Genomic DNA, 19,067 nt, shown 5'->3' on the forward strand with positions numbered 1-19,067 from the left:
GGAGAACGCTTGTCGATAGTCAAAAAGACTGAATAGAAGGGGAATAGAGAATCGAAGGTCTTAAAACGTCATAAAGAGTGATCGACTGTTTTTTTTGGCAAAAACCCCAACCTTTCCGTCTGAGATGAGCAAGCACACGGAAAGTGTCATCTACAACGAATGTATCGAACTAAAAACGGGCGTGACTATCGACTAGCAGGTGTTGACTCCAAATCGAAATAATAAGCAGGACGGTGGGTGCTGAAAAAATAATAGTGATAGAAAAAGATATTTCTCGCTCGAAAATTAACTTTTCGCATGAACAACTGTATTGTAAATCATTTTACAAGTGGAACTTTGTTTTCCTCTTGCATTTCCACAGAAAAACTTGCAATCTTTATTCTCGCACACGTACGCCTTTAGTTCTGAAACATAACGTTAGATTACCCATTCTGTTAGAGTGATTTTCTTATACGCGAACACACATTGAAAATTATTGTCACTCGTACGAGGCGAACGGCATAGCAAATAAACCCGTGGAATGTCCACTTGCTGATGTGCACAAGCAGCCTTCTCTACGGCATTATCCAACCGGACCGAGCGGATGACAAAGTGAATATTTCACTTCTCCTATATTTATAGCTTCTGTTGTGTGCGGAAGTTAATACTGTGCAGAACACTGGGGTATTTTTATCATGCATGAAGAACTCAAAAGCATGACATCATTATGCCATACTGTGATTGGCTCGTGAAAACATAGGTCAATTCAAGTAAATTTTCCAATGGTGTACTATTGAATTACCAACGTACTGCAACTTGTTCCTGAGTGGCTTAGTTGGTAGAGCATCTTCACGGAAAGAAGGTGGTTGCGGGTTCAAGTCTTTATCTAACGATTTGTAAATTTTCGTATTTTTGCAATTTCATTCATCTATTTTCTCTCGTGTCCAGTTTCCCGTTGGCAGTAATGAAAAGTGAAAACATGCCTTTCACAGTACGATCGCAAAAGCTGTATTTGAAGATGTTGACAAAGTTTAATTGCTTGGAACAGGGTAATAAAAACTTCATCAAGACAGATTTTTAACTGCTTTCTGGACAGGAAATTTATGCGACAACTGGAAGAGATAAGGTGGCAAAGCTGTTTGGCAGTTCATCTGTTCCATGTGGTTTGAAGAGCGGCATTTACATCGCGTCTGGTAGGAACCAAACAAAAAGTTTATGTGCAACAGTGTCTGGAAAAATGTCTGTTGTTTGCTACAAGCAACACTAATGCTCATTGTAAAATAGGTGGATTTGGCATCTTACCAATAAGGAAAAAATGCATCAAGCTGAACGTCGCAAATAACATCCAGGTGAAGCTAAAGGAAGAAAACTATCCCAACACTACACAACTATGATCCCATTGACTGGTAATTTTTGTTTTGAATATTCAGACAGCAGTTTTTCTTTTGTATGCCCTGAAATGGACCGTTTAGTTTAGCTCTCAATGATAAAGGCAGCATCAAAAGAATCCCGATGGAAATGGTTGCATCTCATGTGAGGAAAACATCGCATTAAAAAATCCGCACAGGTCCACTTGCCGATGTGTACAATAACCTTTAATACGGCTTTGACGAACCGCACATAATAGATTTTTTAAATAGAAGTGTTCGTGTTATGCGAAATGCAGTATGAACTTATTTACTCGAAATTGTCTTGAAAATGGCTTGGAGAACAAGGAATACTAGACATTGTTCCTTATTAATTGAACTTTTGACCACGTATTATCTCAAATAAAGGGTGATTTTTTAAGAGCTTGAGAACTTTTTTAAACAATAAAACGCATAAAATTTGCAAAATCGCATCGGTTCTTTATTTTAAACGTTAGATTGGTACATGACATTTACTTTTTGAAGATAATTTCATTTAAATGTTGACCGCGGCTGCGTCTTAGGTGGTCCATTCGGAAAATCCGCTTTTTTATCGACAAATTTTGTTCAGCGATGAGGCTCATTTCTGGTTGAATGGCTACGTAAATAAGCAAAATTGCCGCATTTGGAGTGAAGAGCAACCAGAAGCCGTTCAAGAACTGCCCATGCATCCCGAAAAATGCACTGTTTGGTGTGGTTTGTACGCTGGTGGAATCATTGGACCGTATTTTTTCAAAGATGCTGTTGGACGCAACGTTACAGTGAATGGCGATCGCTATCGTTCGATGCTAACAAACTTTTTGTTGCCAAAAATGGAAGAACTGAACTTGGTTGACATGTGGTTTCAACAAGATGGCGCTACATGCCACACAGCTCGCGATTCTATGGCCATTTTGAGGGAAAACTTCGGAGAACAATTCATCTCAAGAAATGGACCGGTAAGTTGGCCACCAAGATCATGCGATTTGACGCCTTTAGACTATTTTTTGTGGGGCTACGTCAAGTCTAAAGTCTACAGAAATAAGCCAGTAACTATTCCAGCTTTGGAAGACAACATTTCCGAAGAAATTCGGGCTATTCCGGCCGAAATGCTTGAAAAAGTTGCCCAAAATTGGACTTTCCGAATGGACCACCTAAGACGCAGCCGCGGTCAACATTTAAATGAAATTATCTTCAAAAAGTAAATGTCATGTACCAATCTAACGTTTAAAATAAAGAACCGATGAGATTTTGCAAATTTTATGCGTTTTATTGTTTAAAAAAGTTCTCAAGCTCTTAAAAAATCACCCTTTATATAGATTTATCTACTATAATCGATGTGTAAAAACATTTACAAGGAGTAGGTGTAATGATATTCAAAAACCTGTTAAAAATTCAAAGCCTTCCCTCAATATGCAAAAAAAGACGTAGTCCTACGTTAAAAGATTGGGCCATCGTTAGGCGGAACCTCAAGAAGAGATAATCAATCATACAACGATTATGTCTACGAATCTCCGTGCTGACCCAGTTGAATCAGATGTTAAATTTTCACAAAAGAAGTGTAATTCTGAAGCTTTTGCTCCCAACCTTATTACAAGTGTCAGGCGGCAATTGACCTTTATCATTTCGAAAAAAACACTTACACATTCAAGTAATCCCTCGCATATACACAAACCTAAACACCCTTATATATATAAACATGTACACACGTTGACGTATTTGATAACAGTGCCTCGGCAATAAATCGTTTCTATTGTGATTATTTATAAAAACCTGTTTTAATCCACCTAGTGGTGTTATGATGCCTTTCTCATATTACTTATGGTTTCAAAAATATCGCTAGAAGATTCCGTGAAGAATTTTTTTTTAATCTTGAATAAAATAGGAAACTTTTTTTTGGATATAAACTAACATAACCTTTTCAATTTGTAAACAGGTATGTCAAGTTAAAAAGAATTTTTCTTTATTTTGCATCGTCGCACTAAATGATTAAACTCACTTTACCCTACAGATCTGGAACCGGAAGTCGGACCAGGATGAAACTAAACAGACACCTATAGAAACTTTTATTTGAGCTTAAGTTTGTGGAAATCATTCAAATCATCTCTGAGAAAATTGAGTGAGTCTCATTTTGAACTTTTTGACCACTATTTCCGGTACTTATGGAACCGGAAACTTGGAACCAGCATAGCCGAAGTCCGTTCGTTTAGTAAGTGGCTAATATAGCCTAAAAATTGAATCAGTTTTTAGCCAAATCTAGAAAAATATTACCCTTTTTTGCATCGTCGCTCTAAATGACGGTGTGGAAATCAATAGCAACCTATGGGACTTTGAGATTTTTTATTTTATGAGTTTGACATTATTTGCAACATACTCACACACATACACGCACAGACACATATTTTGTCAGCATTATGAACTGTGTCGAATGACATAGAACACTTAGCCCTCTGGGCCAATTTTCACTAGTCAATTTTTCAAGAGATTGCATAAACTTTCTATATGAGCAAGGCAATAAGTGTACTTTTCTAGAAAAGCATAGTTAAAATGGTCTTGTAATAACACAAAAAAGTAGGTAAAAATTGAATAAAAGAATTAGAAATTTAAATTTGTTTCATCAGAAAAATATAAATTTCAATGTGGCAACCCTGCACGCTTTACAATAAATTGAACAAAGCACGTTGCGAACGGAACAAAGCCGCACGTACCGTCGCGTACTAGTTTTACATCGTCATTTTGAATGACGGTTTGAATGTTTTGACACTCATCGCCCTATAATTTCGGAACCAGAAGTGGGATCAGGATGAAATTGCACAGTATATTTAAAGACAATTAGAACTTTTATTTGAATCATGATTCGTGAAAATTGGCTCAACCGTTGCTGAAGAATCGAAGTGAGTTCCGTTTTTGGGGATTTTCTTCACCATTATCGGTACTTTCGGAAGGACTAGTAGTCCCAAAGTAATTTTATATATGTATTAACTAACAAGATAACTAGATGAATTCAGCTGTAAGTTTTATAAAAATGTGCACCTCGTTTCGCTATCGCTTGTGAAAAGATACTCATGAAATCGAAAATTTTCACTAATCGCACTGTAATACCGGAACCGTAAGTCGGGTCTGTATCAACTTTTCAGGAAATTTTTAAAGAATTTCAAAACCCTTTATTTGCTTCTTAGTTTGTGAAAATCGGTGAAGACATTTCCGAGAAAATTGAGAGCGCATTTTTTAAATAAATTTGAACATATTTTCTTGTCATTCCGGAACCGGAAGTCGGATCCAAATGAAATTCAAGAAAATTGTATGAAGCCATAAGACCTTTCATATGAATCTAAGTTTGTGAAAATCGGTTCAGCCATCTCCGAGAAATTTGAGCGATATTATTTGTCACATACACACACACACACTTGCACACAGACAAAAATTTTGTGATCTCGATGAACTGAGTCGAATGGTATATGACACTCGGCCCTCCGGACCTCGGTTGTAAAGTCGGTTTTTACAGCGATTGCAAAATTTGTTCTTCGGGTCACCGTTTTTTAATATAGTGCACCAAATGCTTAACCTCCATACATTCGCTGCGCATTGAGGGGGAGTCCAGTAATACTTAGTACTCAGATTCCATATGAGTTGCAAAACTTCAATTAATTTATAGTTTAGTTTCTATCGTTTTATAAAAAAAACTCTGGTCGGGTTGTATCCCACACTCATGAATGTTGATAACACTGCCTTCTACATTATTTACAAATATATGTTCCTAGGCCTACTGTGAATGATATTTTAAGAACACAACACACGCAGGAGTTTTTGTACATTTTTTTACCAATCAAAAACTTAGATGATATACACAAACACACCGAAAAGTGCTGTGGTGACACAAAATGAGAAACTGTACACTGAGCAGGTCGATGAGAGTGAGTAAAGTAGAGAAAAAGTGCGAGTTTCTGTCGATTTGTCAGGAAGCACTGAATCTACTGAAGGGGATTTATACAGAAGTTTGAAACAGAAGAATAGAGAAACCAATTGATTGATCGATTACGAAGAATAGTGGTGAAGTTTAGAGTTTTAAGTAAAGCACGGTATTTATTTTTTTGTACAGGAGAAATACAATATTCGAGGTAGTTGGCGCAGGCAATCTGTTAAAGAAGAGCTGAATGATTGGACGATTGAAGGGAAAGATTGTCCATGAAGTTGGAAAAGTAGTGTCTTCCTGGGCTGAGAAGGAAAGAGAGCTAGGAAGACAGACAGACTGACAGGCTGACAGACTGACAGAACAGATGTTTGCATAGTTGTTGGTGCTAGAAAAGAAGGAAATTGCTGCCGACTTGTTGGCCTATAATTACCTGCGGTACCGCGATTACACGCGTCATTTGCATACTGTCTTCTACACATATCTAGTCTGTAAAAGGTAATAATTTCCAGCTTTTAATAAAACAAAACGTGAATTTGGTGATGGCTGAAGTTGTTCATTTCATTTTGCCTCTCGCTCTCGCTCACGAAAGGATAGGTGTGTAAAGGGAAAAAATATAAAAGGTTCGTGTACGGTGTCTTGTGTTTGTGTAGTTCCACTGTTGTTGTTGTAGTAGTCGTGGAAGGAAATCGTGCCGTTAGTATCAAACCATCTCTGATTGGAGTTTCACTTCCCGTCGGGCTCTGTTACAGGGATTGCGGGAAGGAAACTTGAAGATTGTGCAGTTCGGAACCACCGCAGCAGGACGTCGCGCTTGTTTACGGGGTTAGTAGTTGTCCAGGTAAGCTGTTATCGTAACATTGTACTCGCCGGGTTAGATAACCAATTCTGGATGAAACTTTCGGTGAATTAATTGGAGAGCAAATGTGAAGTAAAACCGATCACTTAACGATGCATACCAGGATTCCAACGGGCCATTATAATAAGGAAACTAACATAAACTGCCTATTGGAAGGCCTGATTGCATCGGTTTTAAGCAATAAGTTGAAGTTGAATGAAACCAATTAGATGCGATTAGAGGACGGAGAAATTAGTAATTAGAATAATCGTATTTGATAGAGAAATATCGACTAAGTTTGAAGGGAAATAGAGTGACGTAACAAGTTTGTTTACCAGCTGTGCCTTTCGTACAACGACCGCCTTTCCTTCTTCGGCACATATCATACCTGCGAAAGAGCTCAATTAAAGTTAGTCAAACAAGTTCGGAAAACATGTTTGTCAAGGATTTTTAAGTACGAGATCTAAAGATTTGTTACAAGAGAAAGGTATGATGATTATGACGTAAATTTTGAACTCAATGTTGATAGAGTTAATGAACACAGATTTCTATAGCGATCGTTTCTGTCTATATGTCAGCGGGATAGAGTTCTTGGAGCAGGGCATTGTCTCCGAACCCAACTGTCCAACTCGTATCATCTCAGAAAGTCGGGTACGCGCCATGTTCGTGTAACTTCGCCTGTTTTTCGGCGTTCATCGGAAAACGGTTCCGTTAGGTACTTGCGAGTCCTTTCTGGGTTGGATCCTGATGACCAACACGAGTCACGCCGTCTCGTACGTTGATCTCAACGGGTTCATACTTACTTCGTGATGGCAACCGCAATGTCGTACACCGGCAGTCTTCGCTCTCGGAACAGATACTTGCCCATATCGGTGAGGGCAGCGGCAGAATCGATCGCATCGCGTCCAACGCGATTCCTTTCGAGATATGGAGTGGCATCACGACCCTGAAACAATCGAAGAAAAAAAAGCTCATTTATTACAATAATTCTCACACGTTGCGGTTGGGCTTTTGCTTTATTCGAATGCATAAACCATCGCATCACTCCAATCTCAGCCAATCCCCTGGCCGAAGCCACACGAATATTACTGATATCTTCCTCCGTCCGACGGTGACCTTAATTGTATAATTGACTGTGTTCATCTTCGATCGCCACCCCTGTGTCGATTTGTCCTTCTTGACCGCAGGCCATGGAGTGAAAAAAAAATCTTACGTAATTGGCTTGGAAATGGAAAGGTACGAGCATAATGGCCCCTTCGGCCACCCAATGACCGATGAGCCTTGCACTGCAATCACTCGCATTGTATCGAGAACAAACTGGTTTCCCGCCAGATTCAATTTCACTGATTTGGGGCTTGCGCTCTTCATCATCGGGACTTCAGCCAGACACAAACGAGAAGCTGGCGGTTTTCATATCAGCCATCTGTCCGCCCCAATCAATGTTTAATGGGTGTACAATTAAGGCAATATAAATCCAGAGGAAAACAGTGAATAATGAATAGTCTGATAAAAATACGAGTAGAGGCTTTTCACTCAATATTGTGACATTGAGGCTCGTGGAGGCAAAGTATCTAATCAGGACACACTCAGCCTGCCCACCGATAATTCATGTATAATTGATTGTCAAATAGTTATAATTGAGAAAATACGTTAAAAATGTCAACAGAACTTAAAGTATAAGCTATAGTCATTTCTAGTTTGAATAAAATTGTAATGTAAATATAAAATAAATGTATTTTCTTTCTCTTTTTGTTTATATATATTATTGTGAGACGAATTAAGTTACTGTGTTCGGTATGATGATGATGGATTTTTAGTTCGTTTGAGAGTTAAAAATAATGAGCAGTCTACAAACGTTTGAGCCTCGCGCGCGAAGCAGGTAGTGACTATTTGGAAAGCGAACAGGACTGGCCGAAGAGCCTTAGCATTCAGTGTGTTAAGTTTGCTCTTGACCTTGATCGCAAGGTTTGATTAATAATTTAAGGAAAACTTTCGTGATAGTTTCCCGGTGTGATCGACAGTTGTTGATGGAATTGGGCTTGGCTCTGCTCATCCGCAGTCTCGTTACTCCATCGTAGCTGATCACAGATGTCATATACCATTCGACTCAGCTCGACGAACTGAACAAATATCTGTGTGTGTCTGTGTATGTGTGTGTATTTGTGTGAATGTTTGAATTTTATCTAGATCGAAATTTCGGCTCGATAGTAACAGGGTAAAATGTGCAAAAAAAATGCACTCGATTTATTCGGAGACGGGTCAACCGATTTTGTCGTGAAGAGTGAGAGAGTGTTAAGTGTTTGATCGTGAACATTTCTTGTTGTATAGTTGTATATAACGTATAAACATTATTTTTCCCTTCTAATATAGAAAGGTTATGCAATCACTGTAAAAACCGACTTTTGAACCGAGGCCATTGTCATATAACATACGGCTCAGTTCGTTGAGTACGAAAAATTTTCACTAACATAGATTCAAATGAAAGGTCTTGTGGTCGCATACAAAATTCCTGAATATTTTTAGAATCCATCTTCCGGTTCCGGAAATATGGAGTAAAGTGTGCAAATAAGTGCACCAACTTTTCTCAAAGGCGGCTTCTGGTTCCGGACTTATAAGGTGATTAGTGTGAAAATTCCAATTTCAAATTACTTACTCGCTTTTCTCAAAGATGGCGAGACCGATTCCAAAATATTTAGATTCAAATGAATGGTCTTATGGTAACATACACAATTTCTTAATTTCATTTGGATTCCGGAATTATAGGGTAAAATGTGTAGAAACTGTTATACTTGGAGAAGCGAAACAAAACGAAAAACCTGTTTTAATCCACCTAGTGGTGTAATGTTTCTCATATCAATCATACTATCATATATAATACTGTTATATTCTTCAAAATAATTTTCTTCGATTCCTAAAAACAATAACCGAAATCGGTTTGTTTGACCGTCTGCTGATAAAAAATTATTAATTGGAGAAGATTTGAGGTCGATTTAGAAAACTTTTTACGGTTTTTCGTCCTTTTCAATGATGGTATACAATTTTTAACACACTTTACCCTATATTTCCGGATCCGGAAGTCGGATCCAGATGACATTCAAGAATTACGTATGGGACCACAGGACCTTTTATTTGAACGCCATCTATGAGAAAAGTTAAAACACATATTTTCATTTTTTTGCACATTTCACCCCATAACTCCGGAACCGGAAGTCGAATCCGAACAATATTCAGGAATTTTGTATGGGACTACAAGACCTTTTATTTGAACCCAAGTTTGTGAAAATCGGTCGCGCCATCTATGAGAAAAGCTAGAACACATATTTTCATATTTTTGGACATTTCACCCCATAACTCCGGAACCGGAAGTCGGATCCGAACAATATTCAGGAATTTTGTATGGGACTACAAGACCTTTTATTTGAACCCAAGTTTGTGAAAATCGGTTCATCCATCTCTGAGAAAAGTTAGTGCACTTATTTTTACAATTTTTTGCACATTTTACCCCATAATTCACGAACCGGAAGTCGGATTGAAATAATATTCAGGAATTTTGTATGGGACCACAGGAGCTTTCATTTGAATCTAAGTTTGTGAAAATCGGTTCAGCCATCTCCGAGAAAAAATAGTGCAAAAAATCGTTACATACACACATACGCACATACACACACACACACACACATACACACACAGACATTTTGCGTACTCGACGAACTGAGTCGAATGGTCGAAACTCATCATCTGTAATTCCAGAATCGGATAAAATTCACCAATTTTGTATGGGACCTTAAGTCCTTTAATTTGATTTTTTGTTTTTAAAGTTCGATTTGGCCTTTTTGAAAAAATGATTGAGCTTTGAGGAACGATTCGATATTGGAACCGGAGTTCTAAAATCGGTGTAGCCGAAATCAGTCAAATTCACCCGAGGAGTGTGTAGACATCTTTATGAAATTGTCGTGCGAATTTAAATTTGGGGGTACATTCCGAATCGAAAACTGAATACCGCTTAAACTGAAATAAATTTATTTCGTAATCGACTATCCAAATCAGCAAACCCGACAAAAAGCAAAGTCTTGGCATTACATTCCTTTTTGTGGAATTTGGCCTTTCTGTTTCAACAGACTTCGCAGCCGATTCTTAGTGTACAGAATCATTGCATGGCTAGTACTATGGATCCTACTGACACTAAGAATCCTTCCAAGTCGGGGCTCGAACATACGACAACTGGCTTGTAAGATAAGCGTCCTATGCATTGAACCGCCAATCTGGGACCACACAACCCGAACCACACGCAAACCCGATAAACCTGATTAATTTATGTGAAATGGACATTTTTATACTAATCACCCTGTATCTCCTAAACCAGAAATCGGATCTGACTAAATTTTATAGGATTTTAAGACCTCTCATTTGAATCATAGATGATTCTTAGATTTCATTTGAATCTTAGATCGGTTCAGCCATCTACGAGAAAAATGAATTGCATTATTTTAATTTCGTTTCACATATCATCCTGTGGTTCCGCAATCAGAAGGATCCAAACGTAATTCAGGAACCTTGCTTGGGAGTATACTACTTTTCATATGAATCTGAGTTTGTAGAAAACGGTTTAGCCATCTCCGAAAAAATTGAGTGAAATCATTTGTCACACACGCATTTGCTGATCTCGACGAACTGAGTCGTATGGTATATGGAAGTTATGTTCTTCCAGCATTTATTGCTGTAAGTAGTTTAAATCAATATAATTATGAAATTACTTTCAACTCGAAAATGCTGATATCAACTGGTTTACATATGCCATATTCGAACGATTATGTTGCCAAAAACGAACCGTGCAAAAATCGGTCCAAGGCAAATTGTCATGAAAAAGGATGCTGTACACAGTCTTTTTGGTACTTAGTTAACTTCCCTCTCTGAGCAGCCTAGATAGCCGTGTAGTGTCGGTAGCGGTTTCCCAACTGCTAAGAATAACGCTACGGTCCACCTGTACCGGTGGTATAAGTCCACCAAACAGGTAAGCCGTGTGGCATCCGGCGGAATTATTTTTTACCAAGAATTGATCCACTGGTTTCCTATTCCATGTCGTAAAAGGCCACAAAAATAGGAACTCCTAAGTCAAGGTGTATTTCCGTGCCGATGGCTGAATGGCTGCAGGAGGTTAAACATTGCAGTCGTGAACGGAATATCTTGGGTTTTTCCCTTACTGGATACACGCAATGCTTAGCAATCAACTTCTTTGATCATCGCTTCGGCGGGCCAGAGATTAGAAAGCTGAGTGTCTGTGGGTGTCCTCAAGGTGGTGTACTATCCCCACTTTTATGGAACCTAGTCGCTGATAGTTTGTTAAGGAAACTTAATAACCTTGGATTTCCGACTTATGGTTTTGCCGACGATTATCATATATTGATGACCGGTATAAGCATTAACACTCTCTTTGATTTAATGCAGCAAGCCCTGCGATCTGTTGAACAATGGTGTTGTCAGGTTTGGATTATCTGTAAATCCGGGCAAAACATCAATGGTGCTTTTCACTCATCGTAGGATAATTACAGGAGCTCGTCCGTTGCAGTTCTTTGCTTCAGGGGTCACTGTGGTCGATCAAGTTAAATACGTCGGGGTTATTCTTGACTCAAAACTGAATTGGTCTGCTCACATTGATTTCAGGATTAAAAGAGCTTGCATGGCTTTCGGCCAATGCAGACGAGCTTTTGGAAAATCATGGGGACTCAAACCCAGATATATTCATTGGATCTACACAACTATCGTTAGACCAATTTTAGCATATGGATGTCTTGTATGGTGGCAGAAAGGAGAAGTCGCGACAGTTCAGTCAAAGCTAAATCATCTCCAAAGGATGGTCCTAATGGCGATGACAGGAGCATTCACGACAACTCCTACTGCTGCTCTAGAGGCGCTACTGTGCATTAAACCACTATATGTGTTCCTAAAACAAGAAGCATTATCTTGTGCATACCGTCTTAGGGTTACAGGGCTTTGGAACAGTAACCCATTAGAATATGCTACCAGTCACACTCGCTTGTGGTCTCAAATGGTTCCGTGGGATGAGTATTTACTCGCTCCTAGTGACCTAACTCTCACATGCAGTTTTCCTTTTAAAACATTCAAAGTGAGCTATCCTCTTCGTTAGGAATGATTGTCTGGTTGTCTGGAACGACAACTTGATGAACACATAGTTTGTTTTACGGACGGTTCTCTGTTGAATGGTCGTGCTGGTGCTGGTATCTACTGTCGTGAAATAGGCTGGAGCAGTCTCATTCACTTGGTAGATACTGTACTGTGTTCCAAGCAGAAATCTACGCAATTCTGTGTGGAGTACAATCGGCACTTCAGCAGAGGATCTGTGGTAAACGTATTTATTTTTGTTCCGACAGTCAGGCAGCCTTAAAAGCACTCAGTTCGAATGACTCACGGTCGAATCTAGTGATCGCATGTCGAACTCAAATTGAAGACCTCAGCATTTCAAATGCTGTTTACTTCATATGGGTACCCGGCCATTCTGGTATTACTGGAAATGAATGGGCTGATGAGTTGGCTAGAGCTGGTGCAACGAATGATTTCGTTGGTCCTGAACCAGCTTTACCACTTTCAACTAGTTGGATAAAGCACAAGATACGTTCTTGGGCTGCATCCAAACATGCCAGCTACTGGCGCAGCTTGCAAACTTGCGCTCAGACAAAAGCATTTCTACCAGATTTAAATCTGAAAATGTCAAAGTGTCTACTGCATTTCTCCAAGTATCATTGAAGTATTCTGGTCAGAGCTCTGACTGGACATTGCAAACTCAATTATCACATGGCTACTATTCAACGTGCTGAGTATTATTCGTGTGATTTGTGTGAATGCGATTATGGTACTTCATATCATCTGATATGTAACTGTCCCGCATTGACGCAGCTACGTATCCGGGTTTTTGGTTCTCCATACATGGTTGAGTCTGTGTATGCGGAGCTAAAATTGAAGGATATTCTCTCGTTTCTCACCCAATGTGGTAAGGAGCTATAGTCAGAAGGGTTCATCGTTCTTCCTGGAGTGAATGAATCCCTTCTGTATTCACCTTAAATAGGGTTTGGCAGATTGTTTGGCATCCTCTGGGGGGTACCGCATTTACTTCTGCTCGTACATACTGCGAGTCGTTCTGCATTCTTCCGGGAGTGCAGAATGGTGTCGCTTTTGTAAGATCTCTAAATCCTCTCGGGGGTTGGAGGTTTTATTAACAGCAGACTGTTCGGGACCTCGTAGAGGTTCAGAATTTCCTTCTGCTTCCACTAAATGTGATCCTCAGCAGATTGTTCAGCATCCCTTAGGGGTGCAGAATTTACTTCTGCTTTTATGTGTTTTTGTGTCGTCAATTTTTCCCATCCTCCTAGTTCAACCCTTACCATTTCCTTTCAATCCTTCCCTCTTATATATCGGGAAAATGATGCTAAAAACAAATTGATGGCAAGGCACAAATCTCCAAATATCAAGGGGAACGTGCCATTTGAGCCAATTTGTTCTGATTCCTGATTCCTGATGGTATATGGAAGTTATGTTCTTCCAGCATTTATTGCTGTAAGTAGTTTAAATCAATATAATTATGAAATTACTTTCAACTCGAAAATGCTGATATCAACTGGTTTACATATGCCATATTCGAACGATTATGTTGCCAAAAACGAACCGTGCAAAAATCGGTCCAAGGCAAATTGTCATGAAAAAGGATGCTGTACACAGTCTTTTTGGTACTTAGAAACGATTGTATGTCATAGTAGAAAAAATCGTGTTTTCCGTTGCTCCCAAGCATTTCTTTGTCATACAGTGCTCAAAACTTCTACTGCTGGAATAAGGGAAAAAGTCGTTTACACAAAAATTTCGATATCTTCGTTCAAAATGGACGGATTTTAACAATCTATGGCTTGTTGGATAGGTATTACCGTGCGGAATCTAAGTCTGAAAACATATTCTGTTTTCTAGGTCAATTGTGACAGATACTGTTAAAAAACTGAAAATTTTGACATAAAACTTCGTATAACTTAAAAAGTAAACATCCGATCTCAAAACCATTCAATAGCGTTTTGGGTGACGGGGAGACCTTTCATTTGCGACTAGTTTGATCAAAATCGGTCCACCCATCTCTGAGATCTCGACCTCTTAGTTGACAACACATATACAGACACACACACATACACACACACTCACTCACTCACACACACACGTACATTTGCTCAGTTCGTCGAGCTGAATCGATTGGTATATGTCATTTGGCCCTCCGAGCCTCGGAAAAATTTTCTAAAGTTAGAGCGAATTCTATACCTATTTTATATATATATAAAAACGTGATTAATCCACCTAGCAGTGAGATGATACCTTTTTTTTATCAATACGCATGTGTTTTTGCATGGATATATTGGATATTGCATGGTGTTCTAGTTCTCATGACATTATTTTAATTATCGTCGTTTTAAACGGCAAATTGAGATTTTAATCACTCATTACCCTGTAATGCCGAGACTGCAAAACATATCGAATTTCAATCTTAGCGTGCGACAATCGATTGAACATTCCTTGAGATGTCGAAGTAAGTTCCACTTTAGAGTTTTTCGTCATTATTTATGGTACTTCCAGAGCCGGTATTCAGAAATTAGCATAGCTCAAAATGATTCGAATGGCCATAAATTATTACGCCAAACAATTTACATGAAATTTATAAACTCATCATCTGTAATTTCAGAATCGGATAAAATTCACCAATTTTGTATGGGACCTTAAGTCCTATAATACTTGTTTTTGAAGTTCGATTTGGTCTTTTTTGAGAAAATGATTTAGCTTTGAGAATCGATTCGATACTGGAACCGGAATTCTAAAATCGGTGTAGCCGAAATCAGTTAAATTCACCTGAGGAGTGTGTAGACATCTTTGAGAAATTGTAGTGCGAATTAAAATTTGGGGGTACATTCCGAATCCAAAAACGAATACCGCTCAAACTGAAATAAATTTATTTGGTAATCTACTATCCAAATCTGCAAACCCGATAAACCTGATTAATTTATGTGAAATGGACATTTTTATACTAATCACCCTGCATTTTCTAAACCAGAAGTCGGATCTGACTAAAAAGTAAGAGGATTTATAGGATTTTAAGACCTCTCATTTGAATCATAGATGATTCTTAGATTTCATTTGAATCTTAGATCGGTTCAGCCATCTACGAGAAAAATGATTATTTTAATTTCGTTTCATATATTATCCAGTGGTTCCGCAATCAGAAGTCGGATCCAAACGTAATTCAGGAACCTTGTTTGGGAGTATACTACTTTTCATATGAATCTGAGTTTGTAGAAAACGGTTTAGCCATCTCCGAGAAAACTGAGTGAAATTATTTTTCACACACGCATTTGCTGATCTCGACGAACTGAGTCGTATGGTATATGGATGTTATGTTCTTCCAGCATTTATTGCTGTAAATAGTTTAAATGAATATAATTAGGGAATTACTTCCAACTCGTTAATGCTGGTATCATCTGGTTTACATATGCCATATTCGAAAGATTATGTTGCCAAAAATGAACCGTGCTAAAATTGGTCCGAGGCAAATTGTCATAAAAAAGGATGCTGTACACAGTCTTTTTGGTACTTAGAAACAATTATATGTAACAGTATAAAAAATCGTGTTTCATGTTGCTCCTAAGCATTGCTTTTTCATACAGCGCTCAAAATTCCTTCTACTGGAATAAGGCTTACACAAAAATATCGATATCTCCGTTAAAAATGGACGGATTTTAACAATCTATGGCTTGTTGGATAGGTATTACCGAGCGAAATCTAAGTCTGGAAACATATTCTGTTTTCAAGGTCAAATGTGACAGATACTGTCAAAAAACTGAAAATTTTGACATAAAACTTCGTATAACTCAAAAAGTAAACATTCGATCTCAAAACCGTTCAATAGCGTTCTGGGAGACGGGGAGACCTTTCATTTGCGACTAGTTTGATCAAAATCGGTCCAGCCATCTCTGAGATCTCGACCTCTTAGTTGACAACACACATACAGACACACACACACACACACACACACACACACACACACACACACACACACACACACACACACACACACACACACACACACACACACACACACACACACACACAGAGACATTTGCTCAGTCCGTCGAGCTGAATCGATTGGTATATGACATTCGGCCCTCCGGGCCTTTGAAAATTTTTCGAAAGTTTGAGCGAATTCTATACCTATTTTTTATATATATAAAAAAAGGTAAAAAAGATAAAAAGGTAAAAAATGTTACATACACACATATGCACATACATACACACACATTTTGCGTACTAGACGAACTGAGTTGAGTGGTACATGACGTAGGTTTTCACAGTGATCGTTCCAAAAATTTTGAATAAAAAACCTGTTTTAATCCGCCTAGTGGTGTAATGATGCCTTTCTCATGTATAATATTGTGTTATTCTATTCAAAATTTTTCTCTTCGATTTTTGAAAAAAAACCAAGGGATTGCTTGTGAATGAACTAGTATAACATACAGAATGAAACAATACTTTGCTCGCGTAGGTTACTCTTAAGAAAACGAAGTGACACCGGAACCCGAGAACCGGTATAATCGAAGTCGGCTCGTAGGGCCACCAACTAACATGACGAACAAACTCTACTAATTTTTATACAAATTCTGAAGATTTTATACAATTTTACCATCGCACTTTTTTACGTGTTTTGTTTCGCCGGTTTAAGTGATGGTGTACAATATTGAACACACTTTACGCTATAACTCCGAAACCGGAAATCGGATCCGGATGAAATTCAGGAATTCCGTATGGGACCGTGAGACCTTCAATTTGAATCTAAGTTTGTGGATAGCGGTCAAACCATCCCTGAGAAAAATGAGTGAGATCCATTTTGGTATATATGACCACTATTTCCGGTGCCTCCGGAACCGGATTCTGGGAACCAAGATAACCGGAATCGGTTTGTTTAGTTGCCTACTGATAATGACTATCAATTTGTGTAGTTTTGAGAAGTGTTTAGAAATTTTTTTACGTGTTTTGTTTCACCCGTTTAAGTGACGGTGTACAATATCGAACACACTTTACCCTATAACTCCGGAACTGGAAGTCGGATCCGGATGAAATTCAGGAGTTTTGTATGGGACCATGAGACGATTTCATTTGAATCTAAGTTTTTCTAAGATTTTGATCCTTTTTATATCTTGAAGGCTGTCCACAAACTTGGATTTCTAAGCATAGGCGCATAAGCAGACGATTTCGCAGCCGTTTTTACAAAAATCGTTAGATGGAATATGAGCTAACCATTTAAATTAAACCCATAATAAATTTATAATTGCAATTTCGTCTTCTTCCTTTGCGACATACAATAGAACCGTGATTTGTTTTGTTCTATTCACATTTTGTCAATTGAATAACAAACGTAACCAAGGATATTGTTGTTCTATAATCAACAGTTTATCAACCTGGGTTGCCAGTTCCAAACATATTTACCAAGATCTCATTTTGACATTACGAGTTACTGAGGGGTAGTTAAATTTACGATACAGTTTTAAAAGCGAGTGGCAGGTCGTGTCGTCGGTTTAACCCTTCATTACATTAAGTCCCAAATATGGGACACACATTTAAAAAAATTCTACAAAGCGTTGTAATGTATCTATGGGACGCATTCTTAACTCACAAAACGAAAATGTCGTACACAACTGATTTTTGCTATTTTCAACAAAATTCAGGAGCGCTGTATATTTATAAAATAACTTAATTCTTTGTTGTTGTTTTGTAACTTACCATACTAATAATTGAAAAATATTAAAATTTTGATTTTCGTGATTTTCACATAATTTATGGAACATAATGTTTTTTCACCCCTGAAGGGGATTTTTTTTAGTATTTTTCCCGTGACCACTTAAACTATCGAAAACAAAATTTTCCGGCTGTTTTTGAAAAATCATGCCAATAAGGGTTAATATTCGGTGTAAATATCGTCAACCTGTTTACAAAGCAGGCAGATAAGTTAAAGGTAAGTCGAGTGACATTGAACCAGTTACTTCAATATTCAACTTGAAACCAACCCGAAAGACAAGCTGTAACCTGTCCCGTCTTGACCTACTGAGAAGCGGTAAATTAATTAACGTTCGATAGTGTCACCACGTTGGGGAGTAGTTCTCGGCAGCAAGATTAACGACTGACTGACTGAATTTCCAAAATCGAAAACCCATAAAACGGGCCACGTAAAATAAGTTATTGACTAGTTTTAATTTATGCCGACAATATTTACGTTAGCTAATTTTGCAGGTTGGAAATTGACCGGATCCGACGGAGCGGGCCAAATAAAACAACGCCCAGCATGAAGCTGAACGATCGCAGTGTCAAGGCTTGGGGCCGATAGGAGATACGAAGATGCCTTAATTTATGGTTTGTTTGTTCCAATATTTTATGAATGTCAGACGGTGAAGAACATTGTAAATAGAGCGATGCGCAATAAATATTCGAATTTTTATATTTTTTCTTCTTTAGTAGATATGTACTTAGTAAACTCACTACTACCAGAAAGTTGGTTCCCTGATGATTGGTGGATTGGAACGTTGCAGGATTTCGTCAATCTCGGTCATGATTATTTTCTTTTGCACGGAAGAAACCTAACTCCAATGTAAGTCAGTAAGCCGGTTGGTCAACGCTCAAAATGGCTCGCATTGCGTAATATATATCGAGAAAAAAGAAAGGAAGAGCTTCAGCATGTAGTTGCTACTCGACACTAGCTTCGCAGCTGGCTTTGGATGGCAGGTGCTTTTCAGATAATTACACTTATCTGTAAAAGAGGAGATTTTATGGAATGGTAGGTGCAACGTTATGCATTGGCACCTAAATTATGCTACCGGGGTGATCTATCAATAGAAATAGACATATGAAAGTAGCAGCGACTAGAGTA

General features: G+C 38.3%; 1 protein-coding gene across 8 annotated transcripts in view; it reads right to left on the minus strand.

Annotated features, from left to right (window-relative positions):
* Window positions 1–19,067, minus strand: part of LOC131438003 (A disintegrin and metalloproteinase with thrombospondin motifs like) — a 432,210-nt gene that overhangs the window by 28,254 nt on the left and 384,889 nt on the right. For 7 of the 8 annotated variants that reach the window (XM_058607737.1, XM_058607741.1, XM_058607740.1 and 4 more), the window contains exons 7-8: window positions 6,916–7,058; window positions 5,708–5,763 (exon numbers count right to left, since the gene is read on the minus strand). In XM_058607737.1, the coding sequence (XP_058463720.1) occupies window positions 5,708–5,763; window positions 6,916–7,058 (199 nt within the window). Of the gene's footprint in view, window positions 1–5,707; window positions 5,764–6,447; window positions 6,501–6,915; window positions 7,059–19,067 lie in introns of all 8 variants that reach the window. The other variant, XM_058607735.1, reaches the window with a different exon arrangement.

This window comes from Malaya genurostris, chromosome 3, assembly GCF_030247185.1.
Source record: "Malaya genurostris strain Urasoe2022 chromosome 3, Malgen_1.1, whole genome shotgun sequence".
Taxonomy (NCBI): domain Eukaryota; kingdom Metazoa; phylum Arthropoda; class Insecta; order Diptera; family Culicidae; genus Malaya; species Malaya genurostris.